The sequence below is a fragment of the Rhinatrema bivittatum genome, chromosome 12 (genome assembly GCF_901001135.1).
Source record: "Rhinatrema bivittatum chromosome 12, aRhiBiv1.1, whole genome shotgun sequence".
NCBI lineage: Eukaryota > Metazoa > Chordata > Amphibia > Gymnophiona > Rhinatrematidae > Rhinatrema > Rhinatrema bivittatum.
In genome coordinates, this window is record NC_042626.1 from 21,196,489 (window position 1) to 21,218,840 (window position 22,352).

The 22,352-nt window shown below is 42.9% G+C and overlaps 1 protein-coding gene across 1 annotated transcript in view; it reads left to right on the forward strand.

The window, feature by feature from the left end:
* The window catches only part of GRIK4 (glutamate ionotropic receptor kainate type subunit 4), a 252,360-nt gene that overhangs the window by 197,172 nt on the left and 32,836 nt on the right, over positions 1–22,352 (forward strand). The window contains exons 12-16 of the mRNA XM_029572271.1: positions 8,501–8,608; positions 10,528–10,731; positions 16,267–16,380; positions 16,793–16,902; positions 17,806–17,979. Of these exons, the coding sequence (XP_029428131.1) occupies positions 8,501–8,608; positions 10,528–10,731; positions 16,267–16,380; positions 16,793–16,902; positions 17,806–17,979 (710 nt within the window). The remainder of the gene's footprint in view (positions 1–8,500; positions 8,609–10,527; positions 10,732–16,266; positions 16,381–16,792; positions 16,903–17,805; positions 17,980–22,352) is intronic.

The window sequence follows — 22,352 nt, forward strand, 5'->3', positions numbered from 1 at the left end:
GCCATGGGCCCTTTAAAAGAACTAGCGATGCACACTCGCCTAGGGAGGGGCGCGGCGCTGATGGCGGCGTCTATCCGCGGGCCATGAGGAGAGACCTGAAGAGCAAGGACATCTTGGCTGGCAACACTGGGGACCATGGCAGAGCCGGAGGAACTGGAGGCGACCCGAGGTCGGAGCTGGCGGCCCACCACCACCAGTGAAGAGGAACCAGGAGCTGGAGTCCATATGAGAAGGTGAGAGGGCCACGCTGTGGGTCTGCCACGGGCGGCATGCGTAACATTGAATGCAACACTAGGCCTCTCTTCCATCCTGTTTTGACCTTGTAACCTATCTTCAAAAGGTTTGAAAAGCCTGCAGGTGAACTGCAAGCCTTATCAATTTAGGGGAAAATTCAGACTCTGTCCAACCAACTTACCTATAGGCACATAGCAACTTACCAGTTTGATTTGCCACAGATGCCTGACAACTTTAAATTATACAGAACAATAGGATAAGCCAAAACGAGAAAATGTGATTATAGTAGCCACATTCCAGCATCCCATAGCAACTACTTTCCATAGAGGAGCAAGAATATATAAGACTAGGGATATTCAAGAATAAACACACACAATGTGAGCTTTTCTGACCAGGGAATTCCTTCACCTATCAAACCTGAATGACTTGTACTAATTATTAATTGAATCCCTATACAGAGCCTATTGCACAACATACAGTATTAGTGCAGTGAAGGAAAATTTTCAAAGTAATTTAGAAGAGTAAAAATTATTTTAAGTGTTTTAATCAGCTGCCTGAAAACTGTCCTCCCGCAGTGAGGCTGAACATGCATACATTGTGGAACACTGAGAGGTGGTGTAGTCGGGGACACAATGAAGTCAGGAGAAGCAAAGTAGGCATACAAACGGCATTTGTGCATATGCTTCCTGCAGAAAAAGCAGATGCAAGCAACTGCAAGTACTTTATACCCACAACAAATTTCAGAACAAAAGTACAGGTGTGCTTTTACTTTGAAATTTGGTGCAAAGCCCATGAATATAAAAGAGGTATGTTTTTTGTCCCTATCAGGATAATTCAAAAATTGCCCCCACAAAAGTTTTAGGACTCACATGTTTATCAACTAATGATCTGTACCAATTGCAGGGAAATGTTTCATTTCTTTACCCCATCCAAGCAATGTACCATTAGGCTGATGCAATATGTACGCATGAAAAACAGGCACTCATGATTTAAACGCCTGCTTTCCTAACGTGCGCCCATCCACCTCTTCCGGGCACGCGATGCAGTATGCTAATGAGTTGCTATGTTAAAAAGGAGGCGCTAGGGGAAATTGTGTGTCCCTAGTGCTTCCTTGGCATCGGGTGCCCAGGAGAAGTGGCTGACACAGGTTAGAATAATGGATGCTCGTAAACTGAGCATCTGTTTTCCAAACCTGACCGCTGTCAAGACTTTTTTTTCCCTTGCTATTTATTTCTGTAGTTCCTCCGACTTAATATTGCGATGATATTAAGTCAGAGGAACCACAGAAAAGCAGTATTTTTTGCTTTTTTATTCAACTTTTGGGGCTCCTCAAGACTTAACACCGGTTCCAGGACTGGCATTAATTTTTGAGGGTTAAAATGTGCACGTTGGGTGCATGGTTTTTTTTTTACATCAGGGGTACTAGCTAATAGCCTCAACATGGCATTTACATGTGATGAGAGCTATTAGCTACGTGCTGGTTTGGACGCATGTTTTGAAACATAGAAATGAAACATAGAAACGATGGCAGTAAAGGACCAAACGGTCCATCCAGTCTGCCCAGCAAGCTCGTGGTAGCATCTAAAGAATCAGCCTTATTGGTCAAGGGCATCAACAGCCGCATCAGCAAGTTACCCCCACTCCTACTTGTTTTCCTAGACCCCAAAATCCAGTGTCCTCGTTGGCTGCTGTCTGAGTCCGATTCCATCCCTCTTTTTTTCCCCCTACTGTTAAAGCAAAGAGCAATATTGGAGCTGCACCAACAGCATTAAGGCCCACTGGCCAAGGGTAGCAACTGCCACACAGCAAGTTACCCCCATGCACTTCCCTCTTCAATTCCATCCTTTAGTCCCTAGGATCCACAGTATTTATCCTATGTCCCTTTGAAATCTTTCACTGTGTTTGTCTTCACCACCTTTTCTGGAAGGGTATTCCAGCATCCACCACCCTCTCCGTGAAGAAATATTTCCTGATGTTGGTTCTGAGTCTTCCTCAATGGAGTTTCATTTCGTGACCCCTAGTTCTACTAATTTATTTCCAACGGAGAAGGTTTGTTGATTGTGCATCATTAAGACCTTTCAGGTATCTGAAGGTCTGTATCATATCTCCCCTGCAACTCCTCTCCTCCAGGGTATACATATTTAGGTCCTTCAACCTCTCCTCATAAGTCATTTGATGGAGACCCCCCACCATTTTTGTCACAGTTCTCTGGACAGCCTCCATCCTGTCAATGTCTGTTTTGAGATACAGTCTCCAGAACTGAACACATTTGGATGTGTTGATACCATCAGGCGCAAGTCTGTGCATCCAACTGCACGTTTAGCAGCATGCTGACCTGAGCACCTGATATTGCATCAGCCTGCATGTTTTTTTAAAGCATTTGGTGTTCTTACCAGAGATCCATTTTGTCTTATTTAGCTGTACAGTGCAGTAGTTTGAGGTGATTCCATTTGTTACTATTGAGGTAGCACAGCAGATAGGCTATAGCCTATATTACATAGATAGAATGGCATATCAGGGAGCAAACAGAAGACTCTTACTAATAGTATTATGCCATTTTAGGAATTATACCTGTTAGCCATGTATAGAGTCTCAAAAAATGTGTCTTTGTTGTAAATTTTGGCCCATAAATGGCATTGTGTTGTGAAATGAGACTTTCTGAAAACAAATGTATATTTATTTATTTATTTATTTATTTAGCATTTTTCTATACCGGCCTTCAAGGTTAAATACCTTATCAGGTTGGTTTACATCGAACAGGGACATAAACAGTAGCAAAGCAATATTTTCAACTCATGACATGAACAAGTTTATAAATCTCTTGGGAAGTATTTCCTAATCTTGGTTTACGCAAGTTTGGGCAAAATGTTTACTCTTTTATTTCAAATTTTCAAGAGGATAGCCTGGTACAGTAAGGAGTACTTTCTGCAACATACATGATCTTATGACAACATAGGGGTCGTGCGCCTTCCAAAGTGTTACGCTTGATATCCCTATGAAGCTGCTCTTCAACAACTATGTCCCTTATGGTTTAGTCAATTATGGCCAGTGCAGATTTTTCAAAATTCTGCAGCAATTATGTGACAAATATACAACTCTGGCTTGGTAGATGTAGCTCTACAATCATACAAGCTGCAGAAGTCATTAAGATCTCAAAACAAAGGATTGCTAGTTGTGACATCATTACAGAACAATCACCTGACCGTGTGTTCTCAATAGCAGGCCCAAAATTATGGAACTCTCTGCCTGAATCTCTATGACTGACTCTAGACACAAAGGAATTCAAACGTGACCTAAAACCATAGTTATTTCAAAATGCCTATAACCTAACTTAAAATCATTTGAACTCAGAGCATGCATCCTCAAGGACGTCATTTAAAGTATATGTTTCTGACCTCTTCCAGTCAATGTACATGTTGATCTATAATATGTACGTCATGTTGTGAACCGTTGTGATCTTTTATTTGGAACGACAGTATATAAAATAGCTAAATAAATAAGTGTGCATATATTTGCACACTAATGAATGTCCATTTTTATTTTACTTTTCAAAAATAGAATCTTTTTCTGACATTGCCTCCTCCAGTTAATTCATTTGGTTCTTTCTTTGGGTGAAAGGGATCTTGGTGAAGGTACTGGGGGGATAGAGAAAAGGGGAATTTGGGAGATGAGGATGGATTTAATATGCATGTTACCCATCTAAAATGACAGATGGCATGCAAAAGGCATGAAAGCATTTGGACTAAACTAATAACAGTTACCATGATCTGATCTGGTTTATTTCTAAAGCTATTCATAGAAGAATAGCTGACAAGTCAAGGTCTTGGAACTTCTTTAAATTTTGCTAGTGAATTTCTGTTTCATTTCTCAGTCATCCCCAGGTAGACACGGATTCTTCTTCATTAAACTCTAAATGAGATGGAAAATGTTATAGACTTTCTTCTCTCTTCTTACTCTTCCTTGTCTCATTCCCTTTCGCCTTCTCCCTGTATTTATTTTTTTGGGGGGGGGGTTCTCATCCCTCCATCAACATTTCTCTCTTGTTTTCCTTCCATGTCTGAATAAACTAGCCCCCAGCTCACCAGCATCATGGAGCAATTGTGGGAAGGGGTTAAATGTGAATGCTGGAAATTGGGAGATCTGAATATTCAGAATGCTATACAAATGAACTGCCAGCACAAGTAATGGAGACTCAGCTCATAAATTTCTATGTGTTTCTGTCAGTGGTGAAAGACCAAGTACCACAACAGTAGAGGATTAATTTATATTTTAAGCTGTTTGGATTATTTTTATTTAGTCAAGTTTATTTATCGCCTACCTCATGAGCTGCAGGCAATGTACAGGCAACAAATCACAATCATAAGAACAAATTCAACAAAATTATCATAAAACTCAAGCAGAGCATAATACATTATAGATAAATAAAAATATCATGAAAGTTATAAAATGCTAAACAACCTTCTGTGTGGGTAATTTCCATCTCTGACCGTATTCACATATGAATAACAGCCCTCATAATATTGCCAATTTGCCTCATTACTAAAATCTTAACACAGACAAATCTACCTAAAATTTAAAGAAGCAAGAAGTAAAAGAGGGAGTAGAGCACTCTTTACCTATTATGAGGTCGATTTTAAAAGGGATGCTCATGCAAAAATGCCTATATACACATGTGGGCCGCACGCAAGCAACGCAGATTTTAAAAAGCCGCAAAATAAGTGCATAAGTACTCATGTGCGTGTGAGGAATAAGGGGCAGAAAAGGGGAGGGGCATGGGCATTTTGGGGCAGGCCCAACACTTATGCGCCTATCTCCATATTTTAAAACTGAAAACCGCAGCATGCATGCGTGAGATATCCATGTAAATTTACTGCTGCTGCTAATGAGGAGCGAGTCTGTAGATCTCAGGTTTTAGGCTCATCGGACAGAGTGGGGAATCCAGGTCAACTGGGCGGCATGCAGGATGAAGAACCAGAGGGGTCTGAAAGATCTCGATATTAACTGGACAAAGTGGTGGACTAGTTGGAAAACTAAGAAAGTGGCTCGCATGAGCATGTAATAAAATCCACTTATATACAAAGTCCTATGGAAGACACGTGCGCTAGCTGTGCTTGAGTAACCTCTTAAAAGCAGGAGCATACTTATACATGGTTGGTGTATTTTAAAACATATGAGGTGAATTTTAAAAGCCTGACGCATGCATTAATTAGGGGATGCGCAAAGAAATCAGGTTTGTGCGCACTGAACGGATTTTAAAAGCTACTGAGATATGCGCATACGGCCCGATTTTAAAAGGGCGTCACACGTAAAAACGGGGGGGCTTACATGCGTGGCTGGGCCTTGCATGTGCTGCGCACATTTTAGGAAGGGCCTGGCTACGTACGTAAACCCCATTATGTGCTGAAGTGCTGGGCTTCTCCAAAGGGACGGGACGGGGGGGGGGGGGTGCGGGGCGTGCCAGGACAATAAGTATTTGAACAAAAAAAAGTAAGTAGTTAGGAAGAGGTTAAGGGTCGGGGAGGAGAAGGGAAAGGGTAGGAAGGTTAGGCAGGGTATAGGGAAGTTCCCTTCCAGTCCGCTCCTTAATTGGGAGGGAATTGGGGAAACCCTACTCCTGTTGCCGCACATGACCTTTTAAAATCCCCCCCCCTCCCCACGAGCCGTCCGCACTTGCAAGCGTGGATTTTAAAATCTGGTGCGCATGTCCGCACAGCCATCGGATTTTATAACACGTGCGCCATGTTATAAAATCGGCACATCCATGTGCGCTCCTTTTAAAATCGACCCAAAATTTCCCGCAGCTCACAAAATCTTGAAAATTTTCAAAAAGGAGCAGAGCCTGTTCTTGGTGGGGCATGGGTGTTTTGGGGCGTGAACATAAGATGGGTGCATAAATACTGACGCGGCTTGGCACGCGCTGAGGCCTCTTGCCTCGTAACTTTACTTCTGCTATGTATGATGTGTAAGTAAAAAAAGAAAAAACTAGGCAGATCTGCGGGGTTTTAAGTAACGGTGCTAACTGGGCAGAGTAAAGGCTATTAAACTGGGAGGGGAGGGTTTTGAGGACCTCTCTCAACTTGGCGAACTGGGGACAAAGTGGTAAAACTAGGAATAGTGTCGGCGCGTACTCCTTTTAAAGCCCCCAACTTAAGCGGTAGAAGCGGCATTTCGGTGAACACGTGCTTGCCCATTTAAAATTTGGCACACACGTGAGTGCAGCCAGACTATTTTATAACATGCACGCACATGTTATAAAACAGCCACGACCCTGGGTGTGGGCAGACGTATGAGCGTAAATGTGCACCCGCATGCTGGTTTGAAAGTTACCATTCCTGCATGATTAAAAATTCCAGTGTATCTTCGCTCCTGCTCTGAAACGCACATGTATGAGCACATACATGCTCATTTTGGAGTTACCATCTATATCTTTTTCTTTTGTGTTATTCATTCTATTCCTTCAATAACTCATCTGTATTGTCTATATGCACTGCCACATACACTGTCCGTTCCGGATATAAATAAAGATAGCAATGAATTAAATAATGATAATACATAAGGTCTTCAGAGGTTTAATGAATATCAGAATTATATATTGATCAATTAGGGGGTAATTTTCTAACACTTTGCATAAGTTAGACTTATGTACATAAGCATGCTTTGAAAATTATCCCACCAAATCTACCCGCACAAGTTACACCTGCTAAAATGATCCCAGTATTACCTCTGCTCAGTCTGGGTAAATATACATGCTCGTTTACCTGCATATCAGGTGGGCATTCCTGTGGGTACCTATCAAGTTATCTCTTACATCCTAAGGCAGGGGTGGCGAACTCCAGTCCTCGAGGGCCACAAACAGGCCAGGTTTTCAGGATAACCACAATGAATATGCATGAGATAGTTTTGCATACATTGGAGGCAGAGCATGCAGATCTATCTCATGCATATTCATTGTGGATATCCTGAAAACCTGGCCTGTTTGTGGCCCTCGAAGGCCAGAGTTTGCCACTAGTGTCCTAAGGGGCTTCAACTCGATTAGAACCTCACAATGGAAACGCACATCACTGAATTGGCAAGGACCTCATTTATGTTTCTGTGCCAACTACCTTCATAAGCATAATCTCATTATTCTAATCCATGGTTAATCACCAGCCAACTTGACTACTGCAACTTTCTATTCAATGGCATCTCACAATACAGCATGAAGCATCTCTAGCTCCTATAAAATACTGCAGCTAGAATTTCGGAGGGAGCCAAAAGCAACTGACCACATAAAACCAATACTACATCAACCACACTGGCTCCCAGTTGAAAGCAGGATAAAATTCAAAACTCTCTGCTTCGCCCTAAAAGTGTGTGAATAAACAGGCCCCTGAGTACCTCTCCCAAATTCTCTCCTCCTACACACCCACAAGAGAATTTCAGTCCACCCAAATGGCTTGCCTTTCCTTTCCTCCTCAGGCTGCTGCCAGATTGTCCTGTGCTTTGTACTTTCGGCTGTTATGCCCCAAAAATTTGGAACAAGGTACCACTACCCCTATGCCTTGAGCTACATTACCTCACTTTCAGAGAAAAAAAAAAGTTAAGGCATGGCTTTTTGGCCAGGCATTCTCTACAGAGACCTCAATCCACCACTGGGTTCCCAGTGCTAATTTAACTGTAAATCTGATTCTAACTGTAAACTTGTCTTACTTGCTATTCTTTCATTTAAATTTATTGTAATCTGCCTTTAGGCTAATCTTGGGAAAAGGTAGACTATCCAATAAATAACAAATAAAATACTATTATACCCGTGGAAATGCCTTTGAAAATTATCCTCTTAATTTCTGCAGTATCAATATCTTGAATTTAAAAATGCTTTGTAATCAAGAAGGTAGGTTAGACTGAACTATAGTGATGGTGCTGCGAGATTTGCATCCGGATTTAGAAAGAGACACTAATGTTTTGAAGGCATTAAGAATAAGGCCTGGGAAAGAATGCACTAACCACTAGGTATTGGTGGCTCTCAAAGCCCCTTCAGCAGCAGCCCATGAATATTTTTATGAGCCAGTCTGCTACTTTTGCAATAAACTGAAGGTAAATCTCCCCTGATCTCAACACTTTAATAAGAAAAAAAATCAGTGTAAGTGAAATCCACCTGCTTTTTCCAGAAAGTGTCTTCCTTTGGATTGCAAGGACTAGGTTGATTGTTACATAAGTGTAATAATGAGATATTCTAAGATGTCAATTTGTTCCTATTATATGTTCTCAATAATTTGCATCTCTACAGATTGGACACTGGCACGTTACTCACGGACTCTCCATGGACAAAAGATTATTCTCTTCCAACATCTCTGACAGTCTGTTTAACACCACTCTCATAGTTACTACTATTCTGGTAAGTAAGAACGCACCCACGCCAATTTCAGTTTTGTGCACCTGTCTGTGGCTTTTTTTTGTCTATTGGTTCAGTGCTCCATATGCAGATTTTGTCAGGAGTATCATTACTCTGCTGAGGAGAACGTCTTGACAGTAGAAATTAAACTCATGTTGACGTTTCATATGGAAATGTAATTTGACATTTGAGGGCTTTAGAAGCAACAAGGGAGAGAGCTCTGATTGGGAATAGGTACAATTTTAAATGAAGCCAGGAAATAGTTTCAGGTTTGAAACACAGTTAGTGAATTAAAGATGAAGGTTTGTGTCTTCAAAATTGTCAGAATGCCAAACCAATGAGATTGAGGCAGGTCAAGTGCATTAAGAGAACAAACAGAGGCAGACTATTAGAAGGGGCATCTTCTTACTCCATCATCCTTGTTAGAAATCTGATAACATGAAGAAATTGCAAGAAATTCCTATGTGGAAAACTAAAATAGAGGAACTCCTAGATTTCACCAATATATTTGGTGGGTCAGGTCTTCTTTGAAATGCTAAAAAAAGTCCTTGCATTAGACCCTTAGGATCTAAGGATGTGAAATCGGGCTTCAGACGATTTAAAATATCGGACGATATTTTCAAAATAGTCAGAAATCGGGGGCTCCCCCAAAATGATAGGAAAACCCCACGATATTGATCGTGGGGGTTCTCTTATCGTTTTGTGGGAGGGCGGGAAAAACAGCACACAAAAATAACCCCTAAACCCACCCCGACCCTTTAAAATTAATCCCTTAGCTTCCCCCACCCTCCCGACCCCCCAAAACCTTTTTACAGGTACCTGGTGGTCCAGTGGGGGTCCCTGGAGCGATCTCCCGCTCCCGGGCCGTCGACTGCCACTAATCAAAATGGCGCCGATGGCCCTTTCCCCTTACCATGTGACAGGGTATCCGTGCCATTGGCCGGACCCTGTCACATAGTAGGAGCACTGGATGGCCGGTGCCATCTTGTGCTCCTACCATGTGACAGGGGCTGACCAATGGCACCTGTAGCCCTGTGACATAGTAAGGGCAAAGGCTATCGGCGCCATTTTGAATACTGGCAGCCGACGGTCCGAGTGCAGGAAGTCGCTCCGGGACCCCCGCTGGACTTTTGGCAAGTCTTGTGGGGGTCAGGAGGGTCCCCCAAGACTTGCCAAAAGCCCCTGGTGGTCCAGCGGGGGTCCAGGAGCTATCTCCTGCACTCGGGCCATCGGCTGCCAGTAATCAAAATGGCGCCGATAGCCTTTGCCCTTACTATGTCACAGGGGCTACTGGTGCCATTGGTCAGCCCCTGTCACATGGTAGGAGCACAAGATGGCACGGGCCATCCAGTGCTCCTACCATGTGACAGGGTCCAGCCAATGGCACGGATACCCTGTCACATGGTAAGGGCAAAGGGCCATCGGCGCCATTTTGATTAGTGGCAGCTGACGGCCCGGGAGCGGGAGATCGCTCCAGGGACCCCCACTGGACCACCAGGTACTTGTAAAATGTTTTTGGGGGGGTTGGGAGGGAGGGGGAAGCTAAGGTATTAGTTTTAAAGGTTCGGGGTGGGTTTTTTGTTTATCGGCTCGGGCGCAGCCAATAAACAAAACCGCGATTGGGCCCGATGAAAAAAAACCCACGTGTGAATTGGAACCGGAATCTGAACCGATTCCAGTTCCGATTCACATCTCTATTAGGATCTTACAATTTCTGTTCTCCTGCATGCACTTTTTTTTTTTTTTTAAATTTAAGCACAAGGCTTTTACTTTGCTGAGATGGTGGAGCTCTAGATGCAACATCAAAGGTCTTTGTCGTAATATCAGCATTTTTATGGAGACACTGAGGTTGATGGAATGTTGAGGTATCAGCTGTGATACTGAAGTGACAATGAGAATGATTGTCCTCAGTTTCTCTGCAGGAAAACCCATACTTAATGCTGAAGGGGAATCACCACAACCTGGAGGGCAATGACCGATATGAGGGTTTCTGTGTGGACATGCTCCAGGAACTGTCTGAAATCCTGCACTTTAACTATAAGATCCGCCTGGTCGCAGATGGAGTCTATGGGGTCCCTGAGGCCAATGGCACTTGGACTGGTATGGTGGGAGAGTTAATCACAAGGGTAAGCATTAATAAAATCATGGGTTCCAAATTTCCTTGATTTCACTCTAATTGTAATTGACATAAAAAGGATTAAAATTCTAGAATCCTCTTGAGGAAAAGAACATGTTACTCTTTCAAATAACTCAGTCTGAAAAGTTTAGCACATTCCATGCTTTTCTTCTAGCAGGGACTCATTGGTGACTTATGTTGAATGGTAAAATTGTCACTACTTGTACAGGGCTGAATTAAGGTTTCTATCTAACTAGATTTGGCTAAAGTTCCAGCTGTAGATTGCTCCAGCCATGATTGAGAAGACAAGCACAGCCAGCCAGCCAGCTTGCAACAGAAACATGTAGTTTATTAACATAATAACATAGTGAATGATGGCAGATAAAGACCAAAATGGGCCATCCAGTCTGCCCAGCAAGTGTTTTACATTATTTTAAGGGTATTAACAACTGCCACTCCATGCAAGCTACTGCCAAGCCTTCTGTTAAGAGTAGTAGCAACTGGAGCTCGTATAAGCTAACCCCAAGACTTCTGTTAAGGGTAGTAGCAACTATTACATCTGTATTCGTGACAGAATCTGAATTTAATTCCTTCACTGAATTGGACTTAGTCATTTGCAATTATATTAATTAATTGATGGAAGGAATTCATGTTTTCTCTGCATTTTTAAAAGTGAATAAAACTACAAATTGTAATACAGGCATCTCCATGTAATAAGAATGTGCTTCTAAAGATGGGGAAGACAGTTTACAAAAGATTTTACCGGGTTATTAAGCTCTAGAATGAGGGATCATGGAGTGAGAGTGAAAGGGGTTAGACTCAGGAGTAATCTTAGTGCAAAAATGGTATCTGAATACAAGAAAGCATGGGATAAATAGAGGGGATCTCTGAGAGAGTGATGGCAATTGTAAAGATAAATTAGTTGGGCGGATGGGCAGACCAGATAGGCTATGTTTTTTTTCTGTCATCATGTTTTTATTTTTCAGTTACCCAGATAAAATTGGAGGCTGAAAAACTGCCTTCTCTCTCTGGGGGTAAAAGTACTTGTGTTTTTCACACCACAAAGGGATGGGGGCTCTAGCCCGGGAGAGAGCGGAGCCAGCAGAAAATGTGCAGGGATTTCTTTTTTAAATCCTTATATATGACTTACACTCTAGCTTTTGCACCTGCTCTAAAGCAAGTGCAAAGCTTGTAGGCATGCCAGCCAGCCCTGCAGTTTGAATGAAAATTCTGCAGGGAGTTTCCCTTTAAAAATATGCTTGCAAGCCCATGGACAATTGCCCATGAGGCAATTCTAAAACCCTATGGTGAACTTGCAGGCCTGATGGTACTTTGAGAATCAATATCTCTGATTGGTTTACCAAGGCTGGCAGAATCCACTATGCAAGCCATGCACTTGCACACAGCAGCAACAGAGGCAACAGCAGCCAAGCACGCAGTGGCCCAAGCGTGTGAAAGAGCATGTTTGTGTGTGTGTGCATGTGTGTGAGAATGAACATGAAGGCATGTGCATGCATGCATGAGAGCACGAGCATACAGATGCACATGTGTATGAGAGAGCATGAACACGTGGGTGCATGTTTGTGAGATAGTATGCATGCATGTTTGTGTGAGAGAACATGAACATGTAAGGAAGTGTGTGTGTGTGAGCTTGTGAACATGTAGGTGCATATGAGCATGTGCATGCATGTGTGTGTATAACAATGAATGTGTGCACGTGCGTATGTAAGAGCATGTGTTTGCTTGTGTGAGAGAACATGTGGGTGTGTATTGTATGAGAGAATGAACATGTTTATGTATGTGTGTGTGTGTATATGAGAGAGGAGAAAATTTGTGCGCCCACCTTTTTCCACTAATTCATGGCAGTTTCAGGTAACTGGAAATCAAATGGATTTGTTTTAATTACTGGGTGTTATTTGATATGTCTGGTGTTTTGAAATATTTTATTGGTGTTTGGGAAATTTTTAAAAAATTGTATATGTTTTTAATTAATAGATGTTATTCTGTTAGCTGTTTTGCAATGTTTATTCTTTTTATTATAATGGTTTTACTATTATTAATTTATATTTCTTGATTTTATTGTTTGATAATGTATGAACTATGTTAATATTTGTTTTTTGTGGGGGCGGTTTTGTTTTTTTTACTGTTGCACTATATAGAGAATCTTGCTTGTTCAGATTTCCAATTCAGTTTTTGCCTGCACATTTCTATTTATATTTTATGCTCTCTTTATTCTGTGTTCGGCATGTGTGACTGAGGTGAGGTATTCTGCTAGCATATAGCTTTGGTATAGCGATCTATAGCAACTTGGCTTGTTTTATTTCCTAACAAGATATATTGATGTTTTAGGGCCTGGTGTAATTTTTGTAGTATTGTCTTTTCATCAGTAGGATTGTTGCTGTCTGAGTGCTGGCACTTTTGGTATGGAAGAATTGCTATACTATAATTGTAACTCCATTTACTTGTTTTTTTTTGTGGGCCAAACCCATATCCAACACACATTACAAAAGGCTAATAAAACAGGAGTTCCATGTGCTTTTTTTTTTTTTTTTGCAGGGTTTTCTGGTTGGCACCACAGCAGTACACATAGGGGCAAATCTTTAAACTTAAGTGAGGGCGCAGATTTGTTCGCGCAACCTGGCGTGAACAAATCTACGCCCGATTTTATAACATGCGCGCGCTGGCATGCGCATGTTATAAAATCCAGGGTCGGCGCACGCAGGGGGGTGCACAATTGTGCAACCTGCGCGCGCCGAGCCAAGCAGCCTGCCTCCGTTCCTTCCGAGGCCGCTCTGAAATCAGAGCGGCCTTGGAAGGAACTTTTTTTTTTGTCCCCCCCACCTTTCCCTCCCTTCCCCTATCTAACCCACCCCCCAGCCCTAACTAAATCCCCCCCCACCTTATTTCGTGGAGTCATGCCTGCGCACACCGCTGGCTAGCTGCCCCGGCACAGGACGTTGTGCCGGAGCACTCGGTCCCGCCCCCGTACCGCCATCACGCCTCCAGCCCCACCCACAGACCACCACTATGCCCCAGACACACCCCCAGCCCACCACCATGACCACGCCCCCAGCTAGCCCCTTATTCGAAGCCCCGGGACTTATGCACGTCCCGGGGCTTGCGCGCGCCACCGAGCCTATGCAAGGTAGGCTTGGCGCGCGCAGGGGGAGGCAGGGGTAGGTTTTTGGGGGTTGCACACGTATCTTACGCGTGCAACCCTTTGAAAATCTACCCCATATTAAATATTACATGTTGTGATATTTTTACCTCAGAATGCCCTTGTTCATGTAAAATCTGTTCCTATAAATGCATAACTTTTAATTATGTGTTGTGGGGCTGGAGGGGAGGGCAAGGCCTAAGACTGTAAGGTTCAACTAGGGCACCTAATGCTCTTGCACTGGGCTTGGTGTAAAATATTCTGGCACCCAATTCAAAATATTTGACCAGGACTTGTCCCCACAGAATATACATTGTTTGGAGGGGTTTGGTCACTTATTTTATTTTATTTTTTATAATTTTTATGTTGAGAACAGCTAGAGTTTTTTGGATTATTTGAAATTTTCTGGTGCATAATTAATTCCCTCCTATGTAGGACATACCCACCAGCCTTGATACATTTTACTGAGGTTCAAATATTTACTGATTTTAAAATTCTAAGATATATTTTGAGAGTAGATTATAACAAATTTCCATGGGACTGTTCTGCAGATAACCACCCTTCCCTGCAAATGAACTACTTGCCCACTTAAGCATGCCACATATGCCCACTATTCTGGTTGCCTTATTCTAACCTCACTGCTTCTGTAAATGATGCTCAGACACAATTTGTTATTGTTAGGAAAACATAAGAAGCCCAGGAATGGCACCATTATAATTAATGGAGCTTTAGCAGTTGAGGGGGAGAGAGGATGGCAGCACAGTAATTGTTTGCACAGGGCAACAAAACAGGTAGCACTGGCCCTGAGGATGACCACCTCAATGGCATAAATCAAGAGCATAAACTAGATGAGGTTTATTTTGGGTTCATCAAATTATTTGATACTATCCAGCATATCATCAATAAACTGGATCCCATGGATTACAAACTGGTTCCATGATAGACTATTTTTCATATTTGTTTTCTGGCTTTTCTGTCATAAAAATCTCAGGGAGCATGACAAAGAAAACATGATACATCCAAGGAAAGAAAGGCGTGGAATGCCTCATTGATCTATCCTGGGGTCGAGACTGTTCAATACTGCAGCAGGGTTAGAAGGAAAGGTTTGCCTTTTTGTGGGATATTCAGAGTTAGCCAGATACATTCAGTGGCATGGCTGCGCTGCTGAAAATATGGGTTAAGTTAGCCGGATAAATTTAGTTTGGCTACTAGCCGAACTGCACTACGGCTCAATATTTCCCTCATCATGTTTAACTTTATAGAGATTTTGTCAACTTCTCTTCACTTAGAGATTCATTGTAACATATAATTTGACCAGAGATGCCTAAATATTTGCACACGATTGTATAAGGAAGATTGTAGTAATTATCTTAGCATATTATTTTAATAATATGAAAGTCTTATAAATGTTAAATTTATCTTTCATAACCTAAACTGATTATGAAATGAGTTTAATATTGAGGGCAATTTTCAAAGCAATTTCCATAGGTAAAACCCACAGAAAGGTGCTTTTTGAAAATTGCCCATCTTCACCCGTTGTTTAACAATGCATGTAATTCTACCTGTACAGTTTGGAGGTTTTCCCACAGACGCAGTTAAATCAGGGAGGCAACAATGCATGTCATTTGGACTGAAAAATGTTTCCACCAAAAAAGCAGGTGGAAATCTCTGCAGGGACTTTTTCCTAAGCCAATATTCAAAGAAAAACTACCTGCATAGCTTTGCTTTGATTACTGGTGCAGACTACCCGCAGAGTTTGCACTGATGCTGGCAGTTTGATTATTCCGCCTGTATTAACAGAGAGTATACCAGTAACATGATTCATCTTTTTTCTCTCGTTTCGCTCTTAAAATCCTGGTGACATTAGTAAGGTTCCCTGTGCCTCAAATCTCTCTATATAGTATGATGCAGGGACAACCCTGATGTCAGAGCTTTTTGAATATTAAAGTGTTTAAGGACCGTATGCTGGTGTGGGGTGTGTGTATGTATGTGTGTGTGGGAGGGAGGGAGATCTTTCTCTGAGATAGCTTAGGGGCTTCTCCTTCCCTTCCCCATAAACATTTGAAGGTTGCTCATCATAAGACTCTGACTTCTGTTATTGTATTCTTTATGTCATTTTGTCCCGACCTGTCTGGCTTTTGTTTTGAAAACTCAAACGTAATCTTAAAATATTGTATTGGTCCAAATTCCTTAGCATATTATCCATGTTATGCACTTTGAAGGCCTCTGACCCCAGCTCACCCCTAAGATGGAGGAGAGAATGGATAGATGCATAATTTATCATCTTCTACTTCTTTCCCACTCCTCTCCCACAGCCCCACGTGCAATGATGGGATTTTCTCTTGCCAAGAAGACACTAGATTCATACCATTCTTCCTTTATTTGCAGAAAGCAGATTTAGCGGTTGCTGGCCTCACAATCACTGCAGAGAGAGAAAAGGTGATTGATTTCTCAAAGCCATTCATGACTTTGGGAATTAGCATCCTGTACAGAGTTCATATGGTAAGAAATCTTTCAGTGTTATTAAAATTGTTATGCAGATTCTCATATGATAATTAATGCTGTCACTGCTAGTTAGCAATAAATAACACAAATGGCAGCCTTTCTTAATGTATCCCTCCTCTTATTACCTGTGTTGCTGTGGCGTAATTGCACTTGTAGCTGGTTTATTACCATTCTTATAGTGTCATTGCCTGATTGCCCCAAGTCTTCCATTCAGAAAACTGCCAGTCCTCTACGGATGGATTTCCATTTTGACTTGGTGACTCCTGTATTAATTTATCCTCAGGGACTCCTTATGTTAGATAGTTAGGATTTAGTTTAGTTTTTTTTATTGTTACTTGTGCTGATTCCAGATGATATTTACATGGTTCTAATGAATATTGTGACAATTTTTTTTCTGTCTGAATTTTAGGGACGGAAACCTGGTTATTTCTCATTTCTGGATCCCTTTTCTCCTGGGGTTTGGCTCTTCATGCTTCTTGCTTACCTGGCTGTCAGCTGTGTGCTCTTCCTGGTTGCTCGGTATTCTGCCTCCTGTTTTCCTTTCCTCATATCGCCACCTAATGTTAGAGATAGAGCTCTGCACGAGAGATGATGCCAGCCAGCCAGAATTGAAAAAACAATATTTTATTGGACAGTAGCATGTCTGTGCCCACTTCATTCCATCTCTTTTTGCATTCTTGCATGTGAATAATCACAGGAATCATGCACCTATGACTTAAAATGGTTCACTTTGCACAGGAGATTAGTCAAATTTGTCATTTCATTTACATTCAGAGTGCAACACCAATTAAATACAAAAATATCTTAACTGGAAGTTATAAAGAACATGAACCCAGAATTGCTTTGTAGTGGGTGAGTGCTAACAGAAATGGAATTAACTAATTTTTAATTAGTGCATTACTAATAAATGAATGGTGTAATTTCATAATAGTATTTAGATAAGCGAGATACCTTGGAGTTGAGTCATGTTTAGAACTTTTGACGCATGAGTTATTCTCCACCGACTGTCACCGACATTTGTCTTAACTCGACTCCCAGCTTTAGCCGTCTACTGCAAAGTATGGACTTTTAGTGTATAGAAGATCGTTTTTTCCAGTTCTAGGTGTAGCTGTTGCAGTGGAATATGAGTGACTAGAGAGTACATTGTAAAGTACTATCTTGGGCTGTAACTCTAATACAGTTAGCCTCAAATAATCAGAATATTATATTACCACAATTTTGGATGCTTGTTACAGTGATCCTGGTATCATTAACCATTGAAGAAAGCCTGGAAACAGTGACTTGAGAATGTACTAGTACACACTGATATGTGTTTTGCCGCATCCATGTAATATTACAATAACGTCTTGAAAATATGTCCTTTCTGTCATTGCTTTCCTCTTAGTGTGAATCTAACAAATGGGTTTGTCTTTTTGTCCTCAGGTTGACGCCATATGAGTGGTACAGCCCCCATCCTTGTTCTCAGGGCAGGTGTAACCTACTCGTGAATCAGTATTCCCTTGGGAACAGCCTCTGGTTTCCAGTTGGGGGGTTCATGCAGCAGGGCTCCACTATTGCCCCAAGAGCATTGTCTACACGTTGTGTCAGTGGCGTTTGGTAAGAAAATGTAACAGTACCCCTGGCAAAATGTCATACCATGAAGAGGGAAGTTCTGAATAAAGCAAGTGTTGCTTACCTGTAACAGGTATTCTCACAGGACAGCAGGATGTTAGTCCTCACATATGGGTGACATCACAGGATGGAGCCCTGTACGGAAAACTTTTCTGTCAAAGTTTCTACAAAGCTTTGACTGACATTGGCACACTGAGTGCACTGAGCATGCTCAGCCTGCAGTTATCCCTGTGAACAACAGGTGTCTCCCTCAGTGTCGTCTTATAGCTAAAAGCGCAAGCGAAACTAAAATAAAAGGAAAAACATATACATACCCAACTCAACGGGGTGGCGGGTGGGTTTCGTGAGGACTAACATCCTGCTGTCCCATGAGAACACCAGTTACAGGTAAGCAACACTTACTTTCTCACAGGACAAGCAGGATGGTAGTCCTCACATATGGGTGAGTACCAAGCTGAGGATGCCCAAGAGTGCACCAAATGCACCCAAGACATGCAAAAGGCGCAATGACAGGGGTGGAATTTGGAACGGAGGACATCCTGAAACCCGTAACGAGTTGGTGGAAGGATGTTGGGTAGTTAAACCGAAAAGAATAGGAGTAGACGGACTGGCCAAACATGGAGCATGCCGGCTAGTCATATCTAAGCAATAATGGCTGCGAAGGTATGGAGAGAGCTCCAGGTTGCAGCCTGATAAATATGTACAAGCAGCACCGGCCGAAGGAAAGCTATTGAGGCTGGGTCTGATGCAACAGAGTGTGGTTACACAGTGTTTAGTGAAATGCCTGCTTGTTGGTAGGAAAAGAAATACAGACTGTCAATTAGGAGGAATAGGTCTGTTTGCCCAGTGGAACTCGCAGGTTGACTCTTGCCACAGAAGGAAAGAGTTAGGTGGAATTCCTATGGAGTGTAGTGCGATCTAGATAGAATGCAAGTACACTATTACTGTCCAAGGAGTGGAAAACCCCTCTCGCTTTGGTGAGAGAGAGGTGTTGGAAAATGAGCAGAGTATATTCTGAGTAAGATGAGATGCAACGTCTACCTTATGAAGGATATGAAGTTGAATATGTAAAACCACTCGGTCACGGAGGAATGCAGGGTCTAATGAGTATGTAACAAGGTGTGTAACTCACTAATCCTGTTGGCTGAAATGACATTTATGAGGGAAAGAATTTCCCATGTCATACTGTGAAATGAGAGGAATGGAAAGGCTCAAATGGAGAACGTATGAGACTTATAAGCACGAAATATAGGTTCCATTCTGTGACTAGTGAAAATAGAGGCGGCTTGATCAATGGATAATCCATGGTAAGATGACTCAGAAGGGGTTTACCGTTAATCGGGTATCTCCACTCCTAAACGATACACCAACTGGAACAGAGGTGTACCTATGGGAGGATGTCTGGGGAGCAGAATCCGAGGGAGCAAGAGAAAAGAGTGGTGTAGAAAAAAGAAAACGGGTAATACCCTTTTGTATGCATGATGTGGTAAATCATGCCATTTTGAATGGTAGGATTTCTGTATGGAAGGTTTTGTGACGCTACCAGTACTTGAGAACATCAGTGAGTCTACGATTTGAAACTGACTTGTGAGAAGGCGAATTGGTTACTGGTGTGATAGATTGAGAAGTATGGGAAGCATACTGGTCTCGGCCAGGACGTGGGTCTGAGGAACAGTGAACCCCATCCCGGTTCAGCATTAGAAGAGAGCTGGCTATGAGAGGCAGCGGAAGAGACACATTTAAGAGGCCCTTGATGAAAGAAAGGCGTCTATGGGAATGCATTGGAAACATGTGTAGGGAGTAGAATCTGTGCACCGTATGGTTTGATTCGGACGCAGAGGGCAAGTTCGGTTGACCTCAGCACCAGAAGATTTTTCTCGCCACACATGTAGTCCGAGACCATTCGAGAGGATAGAACCTATATGGAGAAGGTCTGTTAGTGCGTTCAGTAAGTCTCTTAGATAAGTGGCCCGAGGATGCGTAGAGTAAGCAAGGGCCAAGGGTAGAGCTGCGCAGCTTCCTTGCAGAGCAGCTAAGATGTTGTGCATGCTTGTGTGTTGGAAAGCACAATGTCCCTATGCTGTCTGTCTGTATGCACAAAGATTTGTTGCAGAGGCAGTATTGGAAGGCATAAGGGTACAACTCATGGCTACAAGCTCCAGGAAGTTTTTGTGAAACTGTGCCTGGAGCGGAATAGACGCATATTGGGTTGAGAAGATTTTAGGTCAAACTTACAACCCTGAGTAAATGCGAGCATGAGCAGGATCAGACTAGGATTTTGGTTCTAGATCTGCAATATAGATGAGGGACGAAAGCAGTTGAACAGCTTAAACTCACTGATAATGGAATTTCTGAGTAGCCTGTTCCTATGTACTTCCTACTCTGCGTTCTATAGTTCCTATTCCCCCCCCCCCCCCCCCACCTACCTGTTTTATGTAATTTCCAACCTTTTGTTTTTGATGTCCCCACTAATATCGGTATAGAAATTTAAATAAATAAAATAAATAAATAAATTTCACTGAATCTAACCCATAGCAGTTTTGGATCTATGAGGAAAGTACATAGTGAAAAAAAACCCATAGCCCGACAATGAAAAATTGAGGGGCTGAGGTTATGGAATATGCGCGCAGGGACATGTAGGAATTTGTTAGAATGTCTGTGCGGTTGCTGGACAGGAAGGTCATTGTGACTGTGGTGGCCAGAAGTGTTGTATAAGGGATTTATGGCAGTGACAGAAATCCCAGATAGTAAATTTATAGTAAATTTATAGTGAGTCATGAAGAAGTTAGAACTCCTTGCATGGACTGACTGTGGTTATGCAGCTGTCTATGCAAGGAAAGCGTGAATGATGTTGCACTCAGTAGAGAAACAGCAGTCACCGATAGTGATTCAATGAAATACCCCAGTTGCCGAAGCTGGTGCAACTGGCAGAGTTTAGGATTGTAATATTGTTGACTCGCCATGAAGCACATAGAAAGATTAGAGGTAATTTACTTACTGTGATATGGAAGCACGGTGACGAGAGATACCATTTTACCTGTACCTTCTGAAGAAAGTTGGTATTTCTGAGGTCCAGGATGGGCGGAGAGTAACTACTTTCTGTTGAAAGAAAGAATAGTGTAATTAAAACTCCCCAATCCCCCTCCCCCCCCCCCCCCCCCCACTGCGCTTTGCAGCATCTGGGGGAGTGTACCGGGAACCTTGGTACAAAGTGGGGTGGCTGCTCTGATATCCGGCCAGTTGGGAGACCAAGAGGCGTCCAACTGGAGGGGCTGATGTAATCTGGATATCATGTAACCTCCTCCGGGAGCGTGAGTGGTAAAGTCTTACTCGCATTTCTGTATGCTGTACAAGGAAACATCGAGACCTGTCGTCAGGCTTCGAGGTGGACTTGCACTCGAGGTAGTATTTGCTGGAACTCATGTTTAGCAGATCAGCGAATGCATCTGGAACTTTGGTTCTGAATTAGGAACCAGAAGCCAGAGTATTAATCAGTACAGAGCCCCGTTGCTGAAAATGGAGGATGTCCAGATGCAATCCCAAAGAAATGATAGAGAGGTTCTCTTGGTATTGTGGCTGACATAGCTGGCATAGCGATATGTGATACTAATACTGTTCTTGAAAGGTATGTGACCTAGAACTTTTCGAACCATGTGGCCCGAATTAGAGAACACATCTCAATGGGAATGCCGCAGAAGCTGGTACTTACCATCTGACGTGGATCGCCAAAGGACGAGCCGGTGAAGATTGCTGGCTCTGTGGATTTCAGGAATCATCGAGGGGTAGCCTGTCGGACGTAGATGCCCGACTCAACTCTGATGCCTGGTATGGTGGCGCAGGTATAGAGGAGACAGGCTGAGTGTGGCTGGCGCTACCACAGTAATTTTGTGGAGGGCCACAATCCCGCACCGATGTCGGTGGGGCACGCCTCGGGAACAGGGGAGCCAATTAACAGCTTGTGAACCCGGCTCTCATGTCTCGTGAAGCCAGTGCAGAATTCTTCGGAACGCGTTCTGGTGTTTCTGGAGCACCAAGGACTGCCAGCACTGTGCGGAACAGTGGCGATGGCAGTGGTGATGTTGCTCGGCCCGGGCATTCTCCAGCACCGAGAAAGATAGCACCGATGTACTGGATGGCGGACGGTCACTGTGTCGGTGACGATGCGTGCCACGGTGCTCGGCCCAGTCTTTCCCCAGCGCCAAGATGGATGCCTTCGCTGTCTTGGATGGCAACTGATGACGGACTGTCAGCATGCCTGCACTGCTCCTGGCACTATGTAGTGTCGTAGGCTAATATGGGGCTTTAATAAGAACCCAAAGCATGGAGCACTGTGTTTAGGCAAGGGCATTACGTGGAGG